This window comes from Sander vitreus, chromosome 10, assembly GCF_031162955.1.
Source record: "Sander vitreus isolate 19-12246 chromosome 10, sanVit1, whole genome shotgun sequence".
Taxonomy (NCBI): domain Eukaryota; kingdom Metazoa; phylum Chordata; class Actinopteri; order Perciformes; family Percidae; genus Sander; species Sander vitreus.
In genome coordinates, this window is record NC_135864.1 from 20094764 (window position 1) to 20114312 (window position 19549).

Below are 19549 nucleotides of genomic sequence, written 5' to 3' on the forward strand. Positions count from 1 at the left end.
CTTTAAAGAAAAAGTAAAATTATTTAAAACACTAAAGGCAATGCAACGTATCCATCAATGACAATAAAGCACTGACAAGTCTGACATGTACATATCTCATAGTCATAAGAATTTGTTTTCCTTGCTGCAGTTATTTTATCAGACAGCAGATGGCGCTAATGCCACAATGTTGTTCACAACCGGAACTGTTATCCATACTGAGCGACGAAGAAGAAGTTTCGAGAGTGAGGGGGCAAAAACAACATGGCGAGAAATAACATAACTACCAAAGACTGAAACTACTTTAACTTGAGATGTTTATGACAACAGTTCTGTGAAGCAGTCATCAAGTAAAGAGCGGTAACGATTAATCGCGTAGCAAACTGTTAGCCAGATACAGTGTAAGTTAGTTAGTTAGCTGACGTTAGCCAATCTGTCAGCCGTGTGTGAAGCGGCAGCATGTCGGTGCACTTCGAGGAGAGGAGCGGCGTTGTCCCCTGCAAGACGCCCTGGGGCTCCTGGTACCAGACCATGGAGGAGGTTTTTATCGAAGTCAATGTGCCTCATGGGACGTCTGGTAAAGAGGTCAAGTGCCATTTGGGATCCAGAGTCATTGAGCTGCTTGTCAAAGGGAAGGAAATTTTCAAGGTAAACTCTCAATTAACTTAATATTAACTAGTGGCCGGGTTGGCTCAGTTGGTAGAGCAGGCGCATATATACATAGAGGAGATTTATGCCTAAACGCAGAGGTTTAGGGTTCGAGTCCGACTTGTGACGAATTCCTGCATGTCTTAATCCCTCTCTCCCTTTTCTCACTTAGCTGTCCGAAGGCGGAAAAGCCCCTAAAAACAATTAAAAAAACAATTTAATTTTAACTTAAGAGAAAGAACGGTAAATGAAGAAAAAGTATACACTGAATGTGGGAGTACTTGATTTCTTTTGTTTTTGAGCATTTTACAACCAGGCTACGACTCATCCCTCTAGGGGGAAAGGAAATAAAAGTAGATGCATTTGGTAAAATATATTTTATTTTTATTTATTGCGTGGAAACTTGAATTTACAAAAACAAAACACGCAAACTACAAAAGGAAGAGGGCACGTGGCCTCTCGTTACTGCTCAAATCAAATAAATAAATAAAAAGAGGACTCCTCAACCAGAGCTTTTGCACTGGGTGCCTCTCCAATCAGAATCTCATTATTATAATTCTTGATACATATTCAAAATGTGTAACATCACTTTTATGCTGCAGGTGGTAAAGGTTGGGCTCATCTTAACTACTTCACACACTGCTGGGTACCTTGTGAATTCCCCCCTTGTAATCAAGAGTCTTTTATAACCTAAACCAATTTTAAAATAATAATTTATTTGTTGATTATATTTTTTATTATTAATATGAACCTGCAAAGTAACTTATAACCAAATTCATCAAATGTAGTGTAGTAAAAAGTACAGTATTTGAATCTGAAAATAAAAGTAAAGTATGGAAAAGTTATACTTTTTTTTTTACTTACTACTTTTTATTACAGTACTCGAGTAAATGTACTTAGTTACTTTCCACTACTGGGAAAAGCACAGGTGTAATCAATAACATTTATGTTGGCTGTATTCCATTTCAAGATGGATAAATACAGGAATTTCAATGGCCTTTCTTCATCTAAACCTACTCAGTGTCCTTGACCAGATTAACAATGTGGAGCACAACTCCTTATTACTTAAAAACACATTCATGGAAGAGAAAAAAAGAGAGGGAATGCTCAAAGTTGGACTCGAGTTCAACTTTCCCAAATCATTTACTCATGACAATTCTGACTGCTAAGTGAACCTCACAACCTATTCTTTTTACATTCTGTCAGGGAAAGTTGTTTGACACAACCATGTCTGACGAGGCTACGTGGACACTAGGTAGGTTTCATGCTAGAATGTTTCACACTCACTAACTTAGACTTTAATGTCCAAATGTCACTCTTATCTCACTCCTGTTTACCTCTTTTCCTGCTTAGAGGACAAGTGTCTCATCCGGATCATTCTGATGAAGACTAACAGAGAGGCAGGGAACTGCTGGTCCTCCCTGCTGGAGGGGGAGTACTGTGCGAATGCCTGGGTCCAGGACCAGATGCAGAGGAAGCTCACACTGGAGAGGTTCCAGCGGGAGGTTAGTTTAATTAAGTGCCACCTGAAGGGTCATGGTGTATGTTGCCAAGACATTATTACAAGTCACCAGATGCACACCTGTCTCCCTCTACACATGGCCACATCAGTGTAACTTTGTTAGCCAGGTAGATACAGCTTTCTACTAAGCCACCCCTAATAGTGGGCTTATAGGTTGTGACAAATGGGTTTATAAAATATTTAATAATGATCAGCTGTTGTTGCCAGGTTGTGACAAATCTCTTTGGCTGGTTTCTATTTTGTAATAATGCAGTTATAAATGTTAGTAAGCCATTAATAAATGCTCATGGATTTCTCACTTTCTAATAAGCCATGAAGTCTGCCTTTATAAGATGCAAGTACATGGATTTTGATCCAGATTGTCTGCAGCCCTTTTCTAGAAATAAGTGTCCAAATGAGGCAGTTCTAAGAGGAAGTTGTTTTTATTAATTGCTTTTAACTGTTCTATGAAGCATTAGTAAATTATGTATTAACAATTAATAAAGCCATTATTTACAGCTTATAACCTGCTAATAGTGTGCCTTATTAGAAAGTGGTACCGCCAAATTGAAACTTGATAACATCACTTTGCTGCAAAAATTACTTTAACTGGTGTGCTTTTGTTAATGTTTTGAGACAAGGAAAGCAATGGCAGATGTGTTCTTTATCCATTTACACCAAACAATGCTTCCCAGGTGTTGGGAGAAACCAGATGTGATTTTATCCACAGAGCAGCACAGATATTATCATTACATTAAGTGTGGATTTGTTAGATGTATGCTAGCCTTGATAGGTGGCAACAGGGCTCCTGCTTATAAATTCATTGCACTCCTCTTTGCTAGAATCCTGGATTTGACTTCAGCGGTGCAGAGATCACTGGGAATTTTGCTGGTGGTGGTCCGGACTTTTCCAGTTTACAGAAGTGAGCAATGTCACGATGTCCCCTCTGCCTAATGAACACTACTGAGGACATCCATGGTATGCAGACGGACAGAGCCCCTGTGATGAGAAGTCAAAGATTTGCCTTTAGAACTCAAATACTGTACGTTTTAATACAGGAGGACTTTACTGTTTGACAAAGACGCTTTTCACAGCAGCCCTTTCATCTGGGTTGTTTAGGCCTGATTTGGCAAGTTGCAAAGCTCATACAGGCAGAACAGCAGTTGTTGGAAACTGTTCTATTTGGTTGGAAGAAGCATGTGTGATGCATTTAAATAATGAGAAGAATGCACAAGCAGTAACTTTTCAATAAAGTTTTATTGAAAGGTACAAGTACATAGGTTAACGAGATGGTGTATTCAATTTGCCATTTTGAATTTGAGAACACATTTTATTTCTGTCACTAAGAGAAACTTCTACCCGACCGGGAAACTGGCAAAGAAAATGCAATACAAATTCCAATCCACATTTCCACTGCAACAACCTTTTTAGTGTTCTCTGCATAATTGACAACTGAAATCAATTAATACAAGCGTTACTTCCCTCTGTGTACACAAATTAAGAATTGGTGAAAACAACTCATCTGTAACCACTGATGACATTTCAGCTCAAACTGTATGATCAGCCATACGTGACAGTTTTGTCAGTAGCCTCACTTCACTGGAGAAAACCAGAGCTCCCTTCGCCGTATCAAAATAAAACAAAAAATCTTCACCTTGGGTAGGAGTGTGCATTCAGGACAGTTAAGCAACCTAGGGTGGGAGTTAAGGATTTTGGGCCCGATTTCTTGGTTCCATTTTTGCTGTTCACAAAATCCTTCTCCCTCCTCTTCCACATGGTGGACTGAGGACCTAGGTGGTTCTATACTTATTCGCTTAAAACCAGCAACCCGTTCCAGGAAATACCAAACACCGTGGTACGGATTTTAACGAGAACATACTCTAGACTTGTGCAAGCGCCTCAACCAGGAAAGTAAAACTTAGCAGGATGGCAGCAGATAAACCTTTCTGACGAAGCATTACTCCTTGTCATAGGGCAGATAAAAATAACAGGGTGCTTGATCAATGTATGATGGCAAACAAAGTTGAGAAAAGCCGTAACATTTAGCTTTTCCTTAAAGAAATCCATCATCACCGATGAAGATCTGTAAGGAAAATAACTGGAGCTGTACATGGGTGACCAAACTGCAAGTCACCCAAAAATTACATCCAACCAGAGAAAGATCATTTGGAGACAGTTGTAACTTTTCTCTGCATGTAAGGTCACCCGTTTGTACCCCCAGGTTTAACAAGCTGACTCAGGTATGGTGGGAAGATGAGTGATCTTGTAGTAGCTGTGCTTCAGCTGACGTGCAGTTCTTCCCGAAATAGCCCAGCGAAGCCTTTGGCTGTTAGGCTTGGAGCACCTGGTGGTGGCATATTCAGCCAGACATTTTCCAACCAACTCCCGCACACAAACTAGGTCCCCGTCTCTGATCTGCACAGAGAAAAACAAAAATTGTCAATCATGTACCCCGAGGGCCTGTTCCATATTGTAATGGTAACCAATTTCCACAAAGCCAAACATCAAGATATCTTATCTGTGGGCTCTAACCAGACAAAGCTACACCAAAACTACTTAAAGCAAAAATATTACTTCAGAGTTGTTAAACGCACAACACATTTACGATTGCAACAGTTGGTGCTTACATTCAGCTGCTGCTGCAGACTTTTTAGGGCCTCTGGTATTTTGTCAATGTACTCAGGGTCATGTTGTTCCTGGGCCTCATAACACAGGAGAGCCATGGCGAGCAGGGATGGCTGCAGAGAAACAAGAGTCTTAACACAAAAAAACTGCAAACACAGTAAATGTGTTTTTCTAAGAAAGCTGGCATAGAAAACATATTTTAAAAATGAATACGCTCAACACAGATGGACTACCACTACAAACATAAAAGCGTTTTGAGTTTCAATCAAATGGCTAGCAAAGTGGAACTGCTAGATGCCACTTTGACATCTAATACAATATAGTTCCAACTGGAAATAGGCCACCTTTAAAATGTTTGCAGACAGGTTATTTTGGCCTACCTTTATTTTGGAGAAGACAAATGAGCAGTGACAGGCTTTCAGCTGAGCCTCCAGTCTCTCAAGGCTCAGTATCTTCTTACTGTGAAAAGAAAATGCTTTTAGTGTCAAGATGGCAACACATATACACACATATATAAATATAAAAGATGGATGTAAAGCACAGCTCACTAGATTAGACAATCTGCCCATGTCAGTTTAGTGACACTAATATATATATATATAAAAAAAACTTAAAAACATAATATCACTAATGTTTTGAACAGATTTGAATATTTGTTTTCTAATCAGTCATATGTCTAAAGAGCTACATGACTTCATATAGGACTGTGCCTGTTGGCTTTAAAAACTTTTTTTTTTTGGCTAGTATTCTCTTTAGAGCCAAATATGAGAAGACAGATTTTAGTAGAGTAAATATAATCTTGTTGAGTCATGGTTCAGCCCTGCAGGTTGATGTGACCGTCCTTACCTCTCAGCGTCGAGCTGCTCCTGGATGTGGCTGTGAAAGAGGCGGAGGAAGCGGAGGGCTGTGGGGGCCTTCACCTTCCAGTAGAGCTTCTCCATGATGATCTTCTCCATCCTCATCATGTCAGACACTGTAAAGCGATTCTGACTGATGCGGATCAGTTCGTTGGCTAGAGGCACATTCTTCTCCTCTTCTGCGGACTTCACGGCAATGTAGAAGCAGCACAGGCCCACGCAGGACAGGTGCTTTGGCTGAATCTGGAGGACAGGGAAAGGAAATTAGATTATAAAAACAACCTTTAATATTTTTTAGACAGCCAACAAGATGTACTTTTCAGGCATCAATGTATTTACAAACCTTCATTACAGAGAGGAATCGATCTAACAAGCTGATGGCCAGTGAGAAGGTCTCTGAGCTGAAACCAAAGAACCTGGTCAGAGAGAGCAGGTCCTTCACCTCCAGCTCCCTCCGTCTGGTGGTCATCCTGAGGCCATTGTCCTGGGAGCTTTCGATGAGCCTCAAGCCGCTCAGCTTTGGTTGGTATCGGCCCTCCAGATCTGTCAGGGCCTTTAGCTGAACTGCAAAGGGCTGTGCTCCGGGTCCTGTTACTGTGTCGATCATCTATGCAGATGAAGAAATAGAGCTGATTTAATACGGCCTAAATTTAACTAAAAGACTGACTCCCAGTCTCGGTACTGACAATGTGACAAGATTGTGTGTATGACTATAAAAATGTGTGATACTTTAAGGTATATATATATATATAGGTATGGCTTTATATCTACACAGAGCTGAAACTAGACTGGGTGTCTAATACACGTCTACGGATGTTTTAAGACATCCTTCTTCCTGGTAAAAGAAGACATTAACTGTTCACTCTGCTACAACATTTAAATAAGTTACGAATTTGCATTTATGAACTAAGCCCAGAAAAAGACAGCGGTTACATACTATTACCACAACCAAATCCCAGACGATATCTAGTGTATTATGATACAGTCAAATCTCCTTCTACACAAATGTCAACTTTACAATGTAATTTATACCATACCCAAAATGGGGGTAAAAAGTTCTAAAATAATTATAAATTAAATATAATGGTTAATAAGAAAATGGTTTTACACATTTCCGCGTATACAATTTGGTTTACTAATATGAACATATATCTGGTTAAGGATATGTATTGCTCAGGAGTAGCTGAGACATGGGAGTCAAATTTCTACGTTATCCAGTAACAAGCCTTCCCCTAACAGCTGTCATTGAACTGGACTGAACTGGACTAGCTAGCTAATAAGCAAGGAGTGGTGGTAACTTTCAACATGGACACATAACAGGGCCATGTATGTCAAACAAAGTGTGTCACAATTTGTAATAGTATTTTTAAGTTTATTAAAATGTATGATTCTCTCCGTTGTAGAAACATGTTTGATAGTCTGGGCACATGATAAGGCTTAATATCAAAGGACCAGGCCGAGCGTGCAGTCATGTCTGGACATGTCCCTGCCGTACACACCAATGGAGAGCTAACACAGAGCCTGATGACAACAACAAACCCAAGTAAGATAACAGTTTAAACCGTACATCGCTGGCTAAAACTTTAAAGACATTACACTGTGGGCATTAAATCAATTTAACGTTATGCTTCTTGACGGTGAAGTGGAAATAAACTAATCTGACGTTAACGACGTAACGTTAACCCTTAACGTTAGCTACAACCGCTAACGCTAACATCATTTTCCAATATTCATAGCGTTAGTTTAGTCTCTTTTCAGCTAAGGACGTCCACATAACGACATGTTTTAATGTTTTAAATCCCAACCCCCACTTTCAATTTAACATATGGTCAGTTAACATGATATAGAAGGAAGATTGACGTTAGTTGACTTACCTTGGATGAAGTTACGTTGCCCTTAATATAATGAAAAATAAGCGATTGAAAAAATGCCTCCACACGCTTTAAATAAGCGAATGGAAAGATAGGTAAAACACAAAAAAGTGTAAGTATAAACTTTCACTAAAGAAAGTTTTAAGCACAAGTTAATTTCTGCCTATGCACACCCCCTACCCTTAGCGTAAGGCGATGGTGAAAAAGGGCCGTTTGGGAATTAATGCAGGCATAAAACCAAGCCCATGCCCAAACACGGTGAGCTTTCATTGGTCACCGACGGATGACATTCCTGGTTCTAAATTTCAATTGGATATATTTGCAGCCAATCACGATTAAGTCTGGCTGGAAGCCAATCGCAGATTGGGAGGCGGGACATGACAGCAAATTGGGACCTACTGTTTCTTTCTTTATGTTGTCAATAAAATTATATTACACTTTTACACTAAAATCATTTTTACTTTCAACAATAAAGCGGAACAATTGACGCATTATTAGGTGAATTACTAGCGTTGACAATAAAATAGAAGCCAAGAAAAGGTGTACAACATTGCAGGGGAGGGGAGAGAACAGCAATGCCGTTGGAGAATCTTCTGGAAACCTGAATAAGACTTCTTATAATTTTATATAACGATTTTTTTCCTAGGCCAGGCGGTATCCCACTATGCGGTCTCTTCTTTTTAAATGGAGACAGCATTTGTCTTCCTGCTGGCGGGTTTCTAGAACAGTCTGGGAGGACCCTGAACCTGCTGAGGCCACAGCTTTTGACACAACCTGTCTCCTGTCGACTTTACTGTCTAAAAGTGCAATTACGGGGAGACCAAGGCACGTTTTCAATAAAGTCTTTATTACATCAGGATATACACATCTGCAAGAGGGCCCACAAAGACCCACCATATAGATCTACTGACATAAAAGAGATTTAATCCTGAATATATATACATCCAGGCTTTTTCATGTAACAACAGTATGTGTGTGTGTGTGTGTGTGTGTGTGTGTGTGTGTGTGTGTGTGTGTGTGTATATATATATATATATATATATATATATACACACATACATACACACACATACATACACACACACATACATACATACATACATACATACATACACACACACTATGAAATACTTCTAACTAGATCTTTTTGACAACATAAGGGCTGGCATGTTAGCATGATAGGGCACCTTTTATAATGATTAAAGATAGTATTGGTATTATGACTGGTTTAAAGTGCGTATAAATCATAATATACAATCCAAACAACATTACAGGAATATCATGTCACTTTATATTTCACAGTGTAAATTGTCAGTCAAAAACTACAAGCATAACATGAAATCAAGGTAGCACATTTAGTACAAAAACAGAGATTTTGGTAATCTTTTAATACTTCTAGGAATGAAGGTTAGGAGCCATGCAGAGACCATGCTACAGCGCGCTGCTTAGAGTTTAGTAGACATGGAAGACGTCAGGCTGAATCACTTCCAAGGATGTTAAGTGCATTTCTATAAAATTATTTCACATTGTAAAAATAATATACTTGATTGTTAGTCTGTGATCTTTTGATGGGGTAGAAAGTCTTCTAATTCAAATTCCTTCCTGAGGTTAAGGAGCACGCAGATGGAAGACTAAAGAAGCTATGAAAAGGAAAGAAAAACCATGTCATTTATTTGAACAAGTGACTCTATATTCATTAAGGTCATTAAAAAAAAAAACTCAAGATATGGAATACTAAAGTTTAGTGCAAATGATAATTAAGTTTATTGAGCATTTTGTTATTTGCCATGTTTGCTGCCACTGACGGAAGGCACAATCAAAGCTGAAACTTGAATTAAATGGATAATTTTACAGAAACACTGTTAACCACCGAAAATCAGAAAACCATGTTTTGGTACGTCATGAGGAATACGAGTGAAATATGAAATGCTTTGGATCACGCAAATGACTGATGTGATGGAAGTCCCAGAGAACTGAGAGAGTTTAAAGGGAATGGGTTCAGTGGACCAACAGATGAACTGATGCTCGGTTCGGTTTTCCATTTAGGTTATTTATTTGAATATAAATTATGGCAACACATTTTCTCATTTCAAGACTTTTTTCTTTATATCTTTGCATAGAATGGTGTTAGACAATTAAATGATCTTACCTCAAACTACCAACAATTTAAAAAAAAAACAACAATATTTGTATGTACATTATTGTATGTATGTTATTGTATGTTAATACATAACATAACTCACAGCCATCAGTTCAATTCAGTCAGTAACTAAAAGTCTCCCGTTCTACAACAGGACAGAAACGCACATTCATGGCAAGACCATAAAACAACACAAGCTACATGTTAGGAAAACAGTCCATGGATTGTGTGTCTAGCAGAGTCAGCATTAGGGACAAATTAAATACACTGAGCAAAGCTACCTTTTTGATCCATAAGTACACAGTGGCTTATAGCCGTCACATTGTTCGGGCTGACATACGTGCATAGTCACTGTGACACTGTCCACACATACAGTGTCAGTAAGTAATGTCAGATATGACAGTCTCTTTTTCCCATGCTGATGGCAGACACATTCCTGGTTTCCCTGGATGTTTGATCCACAAATCAACTGAAAGGGGAAAAGAAATTAGACAGAATATGGGAAAAGAAAAGAATGAAGGATTTGATGAATGGTACAAATCAAAGGGATAAATGAATGAAATTGGAATGCAACAGTGTTTGGGTTGGAACTTAACAGTATTTTAGCATCCACATCCTTTCCGTATGCCTACTACATTTTTAGCTACGTTTGGAGTCATACTGGCAGCCTAACTCCTGTTTTTTACATTTTAACATTTAAATCAGATTGTTTAAAAAAACATCATGAAAACCAATGTCTTCAAATGAGATTTAGGCCAGATTTTGGATTGAATTTGTTGAGAGGTTTGTCAATCTGATCACTCAAATCAAGAGTTTAAACTCTCTTTAAGGTCATATCCAACAAGACACATTTTACTTTTTCTGTCACTAATGCTGTGTGGTAACACAGAGAAGAGGACCTCAGGTTTGCGTCCTGGAATAAAACCCCCTCACACTTTTTTTTAACCAAAGCAGATAAATGAATCACTTGCAATTTGAAAAACAAATCAGGTAGTCTGAACAAAGCCTTGCCTTAAACATTTAAGTTACCCAGATGTATTTTCAACACCTGAAAGCTTTTTATTTGTATGTTCCTCATCTTCCTCTATATGACAAATCTAAAGCACTATCTTATAAACCCTTGTGTACATTATTGTATTTACTGCCTTTTCTGTGTTATACAGCATAGCCAGAAGGATCAGCAGCTACAGTATTTTAGAGGTAAAACCTACAGTATAAACCTGTTGAAATCATATCATCGGCCCTGTGTGGTATTACACTGGCTTAATACCTTTGGTAACATTTTCCCCATTTTCCCCCACATGGTAGGGCATTAAAGCCAGTACAAACTACCATTAATAGTAAAACTCTTTGAAGGAACAAGGCTCTCTTTTTTGTTCACATGCATTTTTACTTCACTAATCATTAAAGCGGTATGTATGTTTTGAGCGTATACAGTGGGGAGAACAAGTATTTGATACACTGCCGATTTTGCAGGTTTTCCCACTTACAAAGTCTGCAATTTATATCGCAGGTACTCTTCAACTGTGAGTGACGGAATCTAAAACAAATATCCAGAAAAATCACATTGTATGATTTTTAAGTAATTAATTTGCATTTTATTGGATGACATAAGTATTTGATACATCAGAAAAGCAGAACTTAATATTTGGTACAGAAACCTTTGTTTGCAATTACAGAGATCATACGTTTCCTGTAGTTCTTGACCAGGTTTGCACACACTGCAGCAGGGATTTTGGCCCACTCCTCCATACAGACCTTCTCCAGATCCTTCAGGTTTCGGGGCTGTCGCTGGGCAATACGGACTTTCAGCTCCCTCCAAAGATTTTCTATTGGGTTCAGGTCTGGAGACTGGCTAGGCCACTCCAGGACCTTGAGATGCTTCTTACGGAGCCACTCCTTAGTTGCCCTGGCTGTGTGTTTCGGGTCGTTATCATGCTGGAAGACCCAGCCACGACCCATCTTCATTGCTCTTACTGAGGGAAGGAGGTTGTTGGCCAAGATCTTGCGATACATGGCCCCATCCATCCTCCCCTCAATATGGTGCAGTCGTCCTGTCCCCAAAGAATGATGTTTCCACCTCCATGATTCACGGTTGGGATGGTGTTCTTGGGGTTGTACTCATCCTTCTTCTTCCTCCAAACACGGCGAGTGGAGTTTAGACCAAAAAGCTCTATTTTTGTCTCATCAGACCACATGACCTTCTCCCATCCCTCCTCTGGATCATCCAGATGGTCATTGGCAAACTTCAGACGGGCCTGGACATGCGCTGGCTTGAGCAGGGGGACCTTGCGTGCGCTGCAGGATTTTAATCCATGATGGCATAGTGTGTTACTAATGGTTTTCTTTGAGACTGTGGTCCCAGCTCTCTTCAGGTCATTGACCAGGTCCTGCCGTGTAGTTCTGGGCCGATTCCTCATCTTCCTCATGATCATTGATGCCCCACGAGGTGAGATCTTGCATGGAGCCCCAGACCGAGGGAGATTGACGTCATCTTGAACTTCTTCCATTTTCTAATAATTGCGCTAACAGTTGTTGCCTTCTCACCGAGCTGCTTGCCTATTGTCCTGTAGCCCATCCCAGCCTTGTGCAGGTCTAAAATTGTATCCCTGATGTCCTTACACAGCTCTCTGGTCTTGGCCATTGTGGAGAGGTTGGAGTCTGTTTGATTGAGTGTGTGGACAGGTGTCTTTTATACAGGTAACAAGTTCAAAACAGGTGCAGTTAATACAGGTAATGAGTGGAGAACAGGAGAGCTTCTTAAAAGAAAAACTAACAGGTCTGTGAGAGCCGGAATTCTTACTGGTTGGTAGGTGATCAAATACTTATGTCATGCAATAAAATGCAATTATTTAAAAATCATACAATGTGATTTTCTGGATTTTTGTTTTAGATTCCGTCTCTCACAGTTGAAGTGTACCTCTGATAAAAATTACAGACCTCTACATGCTTTGTAAGTATGAAAACCTGCAAAATCGGCAGTGTATCAAATACTTGTTCTCCCCACTGTATGTAAGATACTGACATACAATGTTTCCACCTGCAGAAATGATTACAGCTCTACGTAGGATGTCGGTGTATCATCTGCGTTGCACATGGCGTAAGCATCGGTGAAACCAGTGGGATGTAAACAGAAGTGCCCCTGCCTGAGATACAGTCTGGCAGGTCTGCCCGCAGAGACATAAGCATCAGGCTGTGTCATGCAAGCTGTGACCCTTCCCACTATGTCTGGGCACACAGTGTCAGTCTGAAACTGTCCATGTATCCGTTTCTGAGTCAACATGGCTTCTGGGAAAATAACACTATCTCATTAATCACATTGTACGCCTCCCCCCTCTGGCCGATCAACTCTACATAGACTGGCTTAGAGAGTATGTGTCTATGGCTTGTGAATATAATGCCCGGGTGACATTTAACATCATTTAAGATTTTAGGGGTATTACTAAAGTATTTAGTGGCATTACCACTTTCTCTGACAACCATGGTGTACGAAAGGGACCACTTGAACAACAATACAAATCAAATACACAGAGAAAAACCCACTTACTTCTTCTTGTCCTTGTCCTTTTTGAATGGTTGTTGTGAGCAGCCTTGGAGTGCCTGTCCCATCAGTGTCTCAGCTGCAACCCTTCTTCTATTGAAGGCATTCATCTCCTCCTCCAGTTCTCGTCTTTTCTCCTCCAGATTCTTCTTTTCTTCCTGGTGCATCCTCTTGAGCTGCTCAAACCTCTCGTGAAGCTAGAGAGGATGATGATGATGATGATGATGATGATGATGGGAAAGGGCACAATTTGAGACAAACCAAATATGGTATATTTTTAGTGAGTAGTTATTTAATGATCATGTCAATCCTCACCTCTTTTTCCTTTTCTTTCAGCTCTGCTTCTGTCTCCTTCACCTTGTTGACAAACATCTGTCTCATTTCGTCCTCTTTGCGCTGCAGATCCACAAGGAACTCCTTCCTCTTGGCTTCGTATGTCTCCTGAAGGCTGAAGATCAGAGTAAAAAGAGTAAAAAAATCAGTCTAATGCAGGATTAGCAGGAGCTGGTTGCTGCATTTGTTTATAAGTTCAACCGTATCTTAGTTGTAAAATAAATGTTCACTGGGTGGAGATTAATGCATCACAAATTTAAAATGGGTTTTACCACACGACACAAACTAGAGCTTAGCAGTTACTTGATATTTACAAACAGGAACTGCCAGGCATAACTGGAGCAATAAAACTAGCATGTTAACATATGAACCATTTAGATTGAACAGCAAACTAGGTAATATAGTCGTCATCTGACCTGACACTTGATCAAAATGCTGTTTAATAATGATGTAAACTTGGATTATTTTAAGTCACAAAAATAAAAACAGTATACCTCAAATTACAAAACATTATGCCAATAACAGATTAAATTACCAAATAAGGTCATTAGGTTGCATAATCGATATTTCCCACTCACTCTAAATATATGTGAATACTATTAACTCTGAAACACATATTTATGCACATGTAAATAAAATAAAGTCATAACTACATTTACAAAGGAGTGTCAATCGGGTTTAATATATATCATTTGGTCCCAAAAAGTGTTATATCTGGAGGTTATTTAACGGTTTGCGATGAATTCCTGTTTACACAGTTGATTGGTTTTGATTGGACAGCACTACAAATGTTTCCTGATATAGACATTTTGATGCAACCTGTATAGTGAATCACTAGTTTGAAATTAGCTAGTCGTCTCTAAGAACTTTATTTATAAATAGCCGCTTCAACCTAACCTAAACTCAATCTGAGGTATAACTAACATATAGTGTGTCATTTCATGAACACAGGAACTAGAGTCACTGTAGTTTCTCCCCAATATTAAAAAGGCATACTATGTAACTTTTCACTCTTCGGTCCCCCTACATGTTGTCTCAGTGGAAATACAGCTCTAGTTCTGTAGTTCCACTGAGACAACCTGTAGGGGGATGGGAGTGGCTAATCTCTAGAGGAATTTATGAAGGCACTAAAAGATTCAGATCAGTCAAATAACCAAGTGTATCAATTAATTATACTGTTAGTTAAATAATTAAACTAGAGTCTAAATAGACACATCAAGCTTTACACTTTACCTTTGAGCTTCAATTGGTTGGTAAAAGGAGAAAAGCTCATCCTATCCCAAATCATAAATACCTACATTTTAATGTGCTGTTTATCAATTAAGTCATTCATCAGCACCGTTTTTACTGTACATCATAAGAGAGCAAGTTTATTTTTGGCAGTTCCACTGAAGTGAGTTGCCCAGATGCATTACATCACTGCTATCCCTAATTTCACCTGAACGAGTGGCTGTCCAGGCCTGTGTCCTTGAAGCCCATCTCTTCTAGCTTGCAGCGACGGTAGAGCTCATAGTGTCGGGTGTGCGTTTGCTCTCGGAGATCCTCCATGTTCACACGCAGTAGCATCTCCCTCAGCTTCACAAAATCACAGTGGTTTTCATTCTCCACTGAAAGAAAAGAAACATGATCATTTCATTATCAGAAAAAAATAAATAAAAAAGAATCGTATCATGTTTATATCTCAACTGAAAACTAAAAATAGTTTGGCAGCAGGATACAATGGACTCACCCTGTACTGATCCCCAGGGGTACAGCCTTGCTTTCACCATCTTATTTCCCACTTTAATTTCTTCTACACTTCCAATAACAGCAAAGGGAAGATGAGTCTGTAACATACAATACATATATTGTTACAATATGGTTAAATATTATTCTACTGTTGCCATATCCAGGATCTCATTCTGCTATTACGACATGCTTCTAAATATACTGTATGTCTACTACGGATTCAAATTGGAGCTGGGCGATATGGAGAAAATCAAATATCACGATATTTTTGAACAAATACCTTGATATCGATACCGCAACGCTATTGTAGTGTTGACTATTTGTGCTTTCACAAAATATTTACACAATGAGATTTTTGATAAATAATCATCAGTAATGTGGATATAATGACTAAGTGGGTAAAGGCAAATAATAGAACAGTTACAACAGTCTGGTCAGTTAAGAAAATGACATCACTTTACTGTAATGCAGCCTTTAAAACCAGGAAAAGGCAACACTTATGCCATATTACGATATTACGATATGCAAAATCTAAGACGATATCTAGTCTCATATCACGATATCGATATATTGCCCAGCTCTAATTCAAATTGTGGCTTGTATTGTGCAACTTCAGCTCTTTCTACTAAATTTCAGTAGTATGATAATCAGAATGAACTACTACTCCTTACTAGTAATGTAGTAGATATTACTAGTATTTCTATTATATTTAAATTTCTAAAACCAGACTAAGGAAATTTGGCCCAATAAGTGCTACAATACCCAAAGATGGGTGTTGGCTTAAGAATACAGTGGTGGAGAATTTTAGAATGTATATTACCTTGTAAAATACATACAGTATTGTATTATGTATTATGTGTGTCTGTGGGTTTCTAGGACTCACATTCATGGAGGTGTTGATCTCTGCAACAGCTTCATCCTCTGTAGGGAACTGATAAATCTGAACTCCATTACTGACCAGCTCACTCATAATCTTGATCTTTAATTTGTCCAATTCGCTCTTGGATACCGTGTCTGCCTTTGCAATAATGGGGATGATGTTCACCTGCATGGAAAAATAACAATATGAGTGACAGACTGAGAAACAAGTAACATTAACTGCTGAAATACACCATGCAACATTCTGTGTTCACCTTGCTGTCCAGTTTCTTCATTGTAACCAGATCAAGGGACTTCAGGGAGTGTCCGGTGGGAGCGATGAAATACAGGCAGATATGGATTCTTGTGTCATGGCAGTTAAACAAGGAACGTTTTATTTTTAGCTCCTCCTCAAGAAACCTTTCAAACTGGGCATCAATATACTCAAGGATGGGTTTATAGCTGCACAAAAAGAAAGCACAAGGCATAAAACATGAGCATCATTATTTTATCTTTAAATGTATGAACAATAAACTTTACATCGCTTTCCTTGATGACTGAGAGACATGTTAGTATCCTAGTTACAAACTCTGCAACTACAGTCTTGCAGCCAAGAATGCCCACTTTTTTTTTTTTTTATTCCCTGCTGTTGGAGCACTCAAATGTCTATTGAGATTGCATTAGTTCTACCAGTCATTCCCATATCCCCTTTCTTCCCTCCCAATTCACATGCTAGAAACAGGCCAGATCTCTTTCTCTATTCCATACAGTGTAAGTGTGTTGGCTGCAGAGCAAAAGCGGGACATGATTAATAGCTGATGCTGATCTAACCAGGATAAATGTCAAAACTGCACTTAAAATTTCTGTTACAAGTTAAGTTTTTCCAAATTGTCTTCCTTTGTGCAGGACAGTTTCGTCCATTTCTGATCCTTTAAAAAAAAGGATCAAAAGTCAAACAAACATCTACAAGAATCTTTACCTTTCCTCTTTGTTGATTTGGTCTCCGAACCCTACAGTGTGCACAGTGGTCAGCTTGAGGTTAACATTGCTCTCCTGCAGATCATAGGTTTGTGGGCGTAGCTGTACCTCACTCTGATAGTGGCTGGCTTCCTCATTTTCAAACGTTGTATTGAAAAGAGTGTTCATTAATGTTGACTTGCCTATCCCTGTCTCACCTAAAAAAAGAGAGAGAAAATGACACGTGGTGAACAGGGAGAGGGAAAGACAAGGTGAAGCAAACAAAATTCCAAATGAATGCAAGTCATGTTCATAGCAGGATTATGAACTCCTCCTGGGTTCAGACATACCGACACAGAGGATGTTGAAGCAGAATCCCTGTGCAACTGATTTACTGACCAACTGATCTGGAAGACTGTCAAACCCCACATGACCTCCGAGCTCCAGGTTTCGCTTTTCTTCATGCTGAGGTTTTTGGAAAACAGGCAGGACAAAGAATGTATTTAAAATAAATGACTTGCATTTCAGCAATATTTTATCATATTCACATCACTAAATCACAAAAATGATTCATCATTCTGCTTTCAAGCTTAAAAGCATTCTTTGCAAATGAGGTCATCTCTCTCTTCCACTTAACTCGCTGAATAGTCCGAGCTATAAAAAGGTTCAGTCTCAATATCACAAACCAAATTCCAAAAAGTTATAGACTCGCAAATCTGAAAAAGCTACAATAATCATCATTTGAGTTGCACAGCACAGATGTCACACTTTACATTGTGTGTCTTGTGTTTGTACAAGCTTTGGTATAAGGCCTTAGCCTGCTGCTGACAGTAATGGTTTGTGATTATCAGTATGCTTATATTTAGGGCTGAAACAAGTATTTTCATCAGCGATTAGTCACTATTTTTTCAGAGCCCAAAGTTACCTCTTCAAATTGCTTGTTCTGCCCAACCAACTGTACAACATCAAGATACTTAATTTACAATAATCAGACTCAAACAGAAAAAAGCACACATTTTGAGAAACTAGGACCACAAAACTGTTCCATGTTCATTACAACACTGAAAATGCATTAAGTCATTTCAATGTGAACATAATAAAACAATGTATTTTGCCCTGGCTGTATAAGCTGGGAGACGGTTCATCTCTCCTATACCAGATACACCCTGGGATACTGGCATCTTGCAAAAGGCTCAACATGAGGATCAGGATGTGTTCAATTTAACAATCATCCGCTTCTGTCCTTCTCTCTCTCTCTCACACACACACACACACACACACACACAAAGAGCTCTTTATCTCAGTGTTGTTTCTCAGGGTGGGAGGATATCCAAGCTGCTGGCTGCCCTGGTACCCATAACACACACACACACACACACACACACACACACACACACACACACACACACACACACACACACACACACACACACACACACACACAACTTAAAGTCTCCCATCATTTGCAATGCAACCTGGCTAAATACCAGGCTAAATACCAGGCCCGTACTGTTAGCTATGATGGCTTTAACACATTGCCACGAATTACACGTTTGGCTAATACATATTTAATTTTTCGCTGAGCAATCTTGAGGTAGCTACCACTTGAGGAGGCTGCTACTTATGTTTATCCTCTTAACTTAGTCTCTGCCTGCTGTCCTGTCAATTCAGCACCCGTGTGGACCTGTCACAGTGTTGACATGGTAAACAAAGTGTTGTGTGCTGCTTCATGATGCTGAAGTGCGCTTTTTCTGCACGTCTCCACGGACAGCACGCATCAAAACGGGGCGACGATGCATCGTTTCTATTGAATCAACCGTAGCTGAAAAATCCGTTTTTATCCCGATTCGTTAAAGCTTTCTCAACACCGCATTGACCACAGCATTCTCTACACACCTCATTACCATCATCTTGCTCTCACATACACCTGAATGCTGTGCTAGTTTGATTCTAATTTCTACTCTGACAACACCAAGTCATGAGTCACTGCAGGCCCGCATACAGCAGATCATCATACTTACTGCGAAAACATCTACCTCATTGGCCGCCATCGTCAGAAGTGGCTGTGTGCGGGAATTATCCGTCTTCAGCAGCTCTCCACATTAAACACGGACAGACTCGCACTGCTTTCAATATGGCCACTTGGAGGCAACACCCCCTCGGTGTTGGAGGGCGACACTACAACAGCTCAATAAAGCCTTCAGTCAGTATTCTAACTGAAGGAGTTTAGTGCAAACTACTTTTTGTTTATAACTTAGAAATTATTCAGATAACTACAGACTAGCTTATGCCAAGGAAACGAGAAGGTACCACAGAAATAGTAGATACTTTGTAACAGTTTATCTCCTTTTCCAGTTTAGAGTTTTCTTCTTTTATCAAGTTTGTCCATGTCCCGGGGATTTCATACGGCAACAATTGTATAAAAAAGTAGGTTAGTACAATATTACTCCCTTTAAATGCTATTTCATATATCTTCTCTCATACATTTCAAAAGAAAAGTTACTTTTACAT

At 39.3% G+C, this 19549-nt stretch overlaps 3 protein-coding genes and 1 long non-coding RNA gene across 6 annotated transcripts; 2 read left to right on the forward strand and 2 right to left on the reverse strand.

Annotated features, from left to right (window-relative positions):
• Positions 1–204: 204 nt before the first annotated feature.
• Positions 205–4257, forward strand: nudcd2 (NudC domain containing 2). Its single transcript, XM_078260818.1, has 4 exons — positions 205–627; positions 1834–1882; positions 1981–2132; positions 2971–4257. The coding sequence occupies exons 1-4, from the start codon at positions 439–441 to the stop codon at positions 3052–3054; spliced, it is 474 nt and encodes a 157-aa protein (XP_078116944.1). The 5' UTR covers positions 205–438; the 3' UTR covers positions 3055–4257.
• Positions 3367–7702, reverse strand: ccng1 (cyclin G1). The gene is made up of 6 exons (XM_078260817.1): positions 7485–7702; positions 5954–6217; positions 5600–5853; positions 5134–5212; positions 4756–4866; positions 3367–4543 (listed from the first exon to the last, which is right to left on the reverse strand). The coding sequence occupies exons 2-6, from the start codon at positions 6215–6217 to the stop codon at positions 4352–4354; spliced, it is 900 nt and encodes a 299-aa protein (XP_078116943.1). The 5' UTR covers positions 7485–7702; the 3' UTR covers positions 3367–4351.
• On the forward strand, positions 6798–14352 carry LOC144524506 (uncharacterized). 2 transcript variants are annotated; one of them, XR_013502612.1, is made up of 4 exons: positions 6798–6936; positions 7014–7153; positions 12515–12574; positions 12668–13337. It is a non-coding gene; the product is annotated as an uncharacterized LOC144524506 (long non-coding RNA). The 2 variants fall into 2 exon arrangements; XR_013502613.1 differs by lacking the exons at positions 12515–12574; positions 12668–13337 and adding an exon at positions 13499–14352.
• Positions 8646–19126, reverse strand: LOC144524503 (septin-8-A-like). 2 transcript variants are annotated; one of them, XM_078260816.1, is made up of 10 exons: positions 19060–19126; positions 17389–17503; positions 17061–17256; positions 16357–16543; positions 16107–16268; positions 15225–15321; positions 14934–15102; positions 13478–13610; positions 13169–13359; positions 8646–9121 (listed from the first exon to the last, which is right to left on the reverse strand). In XM_078260816.1, exons 1-10 carry the CDS (start codon positions 19087–19089, stop codon positions 9067–9069), a joined length of 1335 nt encoding a protein of 444 aa, XP_078116942.1. In that variant the 5' UTR covers positions 19090–19126; the 3' UTR covers positions 8646–9066. The 2 variants fall into 2 exon arrangements, with proteins under 2 accessions (XP_078116942.1, XP_078116941.1); XM_078260815.1 differs by lacking the exon at positions 8646–9121 and adding an exon at positions 9167–10090.
• Between the last annotated feature and the right edge of the window lie 423 nt (positions 19127–19549).

What these genes read in the sequence shown, in the direction of transcription:
- ccng1 (XM_078260817.1), bottom strand. Translation starts at nt 6,217, where the DNA reads ATGATCGACACAGTAACAGGACCCGGAGCACAGCCCTTTGCAGTTCAG. An exon ending in GATTCCTCTCTGTAATGAAG is followed by an intron (nt 5,854 to 5,953) that starts GTTTGTAAATAC and finishes CCTGTCCTCCAG; the next exon opens with ATTCAGCCAAAGCACCTGTC. An exon ending in TTGTCTTCTCCAAAATAAAG is followed by an intron (nt 4,867 to 5,133) that starts GTAGGCCAAAAT and finishes GTTTCTCTGCAG; the next exon opens with CCATCCCTGCTCGCCATGGC.
- nudcd2 (XM_078260818.1), top strand. Translation starts at nt 439, where the DNA reads ATGTCGGTGCACTTCGAGGAGAGGAGCGGCGTTGTCCCCTGCAAGACG. An exon ending in AAGGGAAGGAAATTTTCAAG is followed by an intron (nt 628 to 1,833) that starts GTAAACTCTCAA and finishes ACATTCTGTCAG; the next exon opens with GGAAAGTTGTTTGACACAAC. An exon ending in TGGAGAGGTTCCAGCGGGAG is followed by an intron (nt 2,133 to 2,970) that starts GTTAGTTTAATT and finishes CCTCTTTGCTAG; the next exon opens with AATCCTGGATTTGACTTCAG.
- LOC144524503 (XM_078260816.1), bottom strand. Translation starts at nt 19,089, where the DNA reads ATGGCGGCCAATGAGGTAGATGTTTTCGCA. An exon ending in AGATCAACACCTCCATGAAT is followed by an intron (nt 15,322 to 16,106) that starts GTGAGTCCTAGA and finishes TGTATGTTACAG; the next exon opens with ACTCATCTTCCCTTTGCTGT. An exon ending in CTGGACAGCCACTCGTTCAG is followed by an intron (nt 13,611 to 14,933) that starts GTGAAATTAGGG and finishes TCTGATCTTCAG; the next exon opens with CCTTCAGGAGACATACGAAG.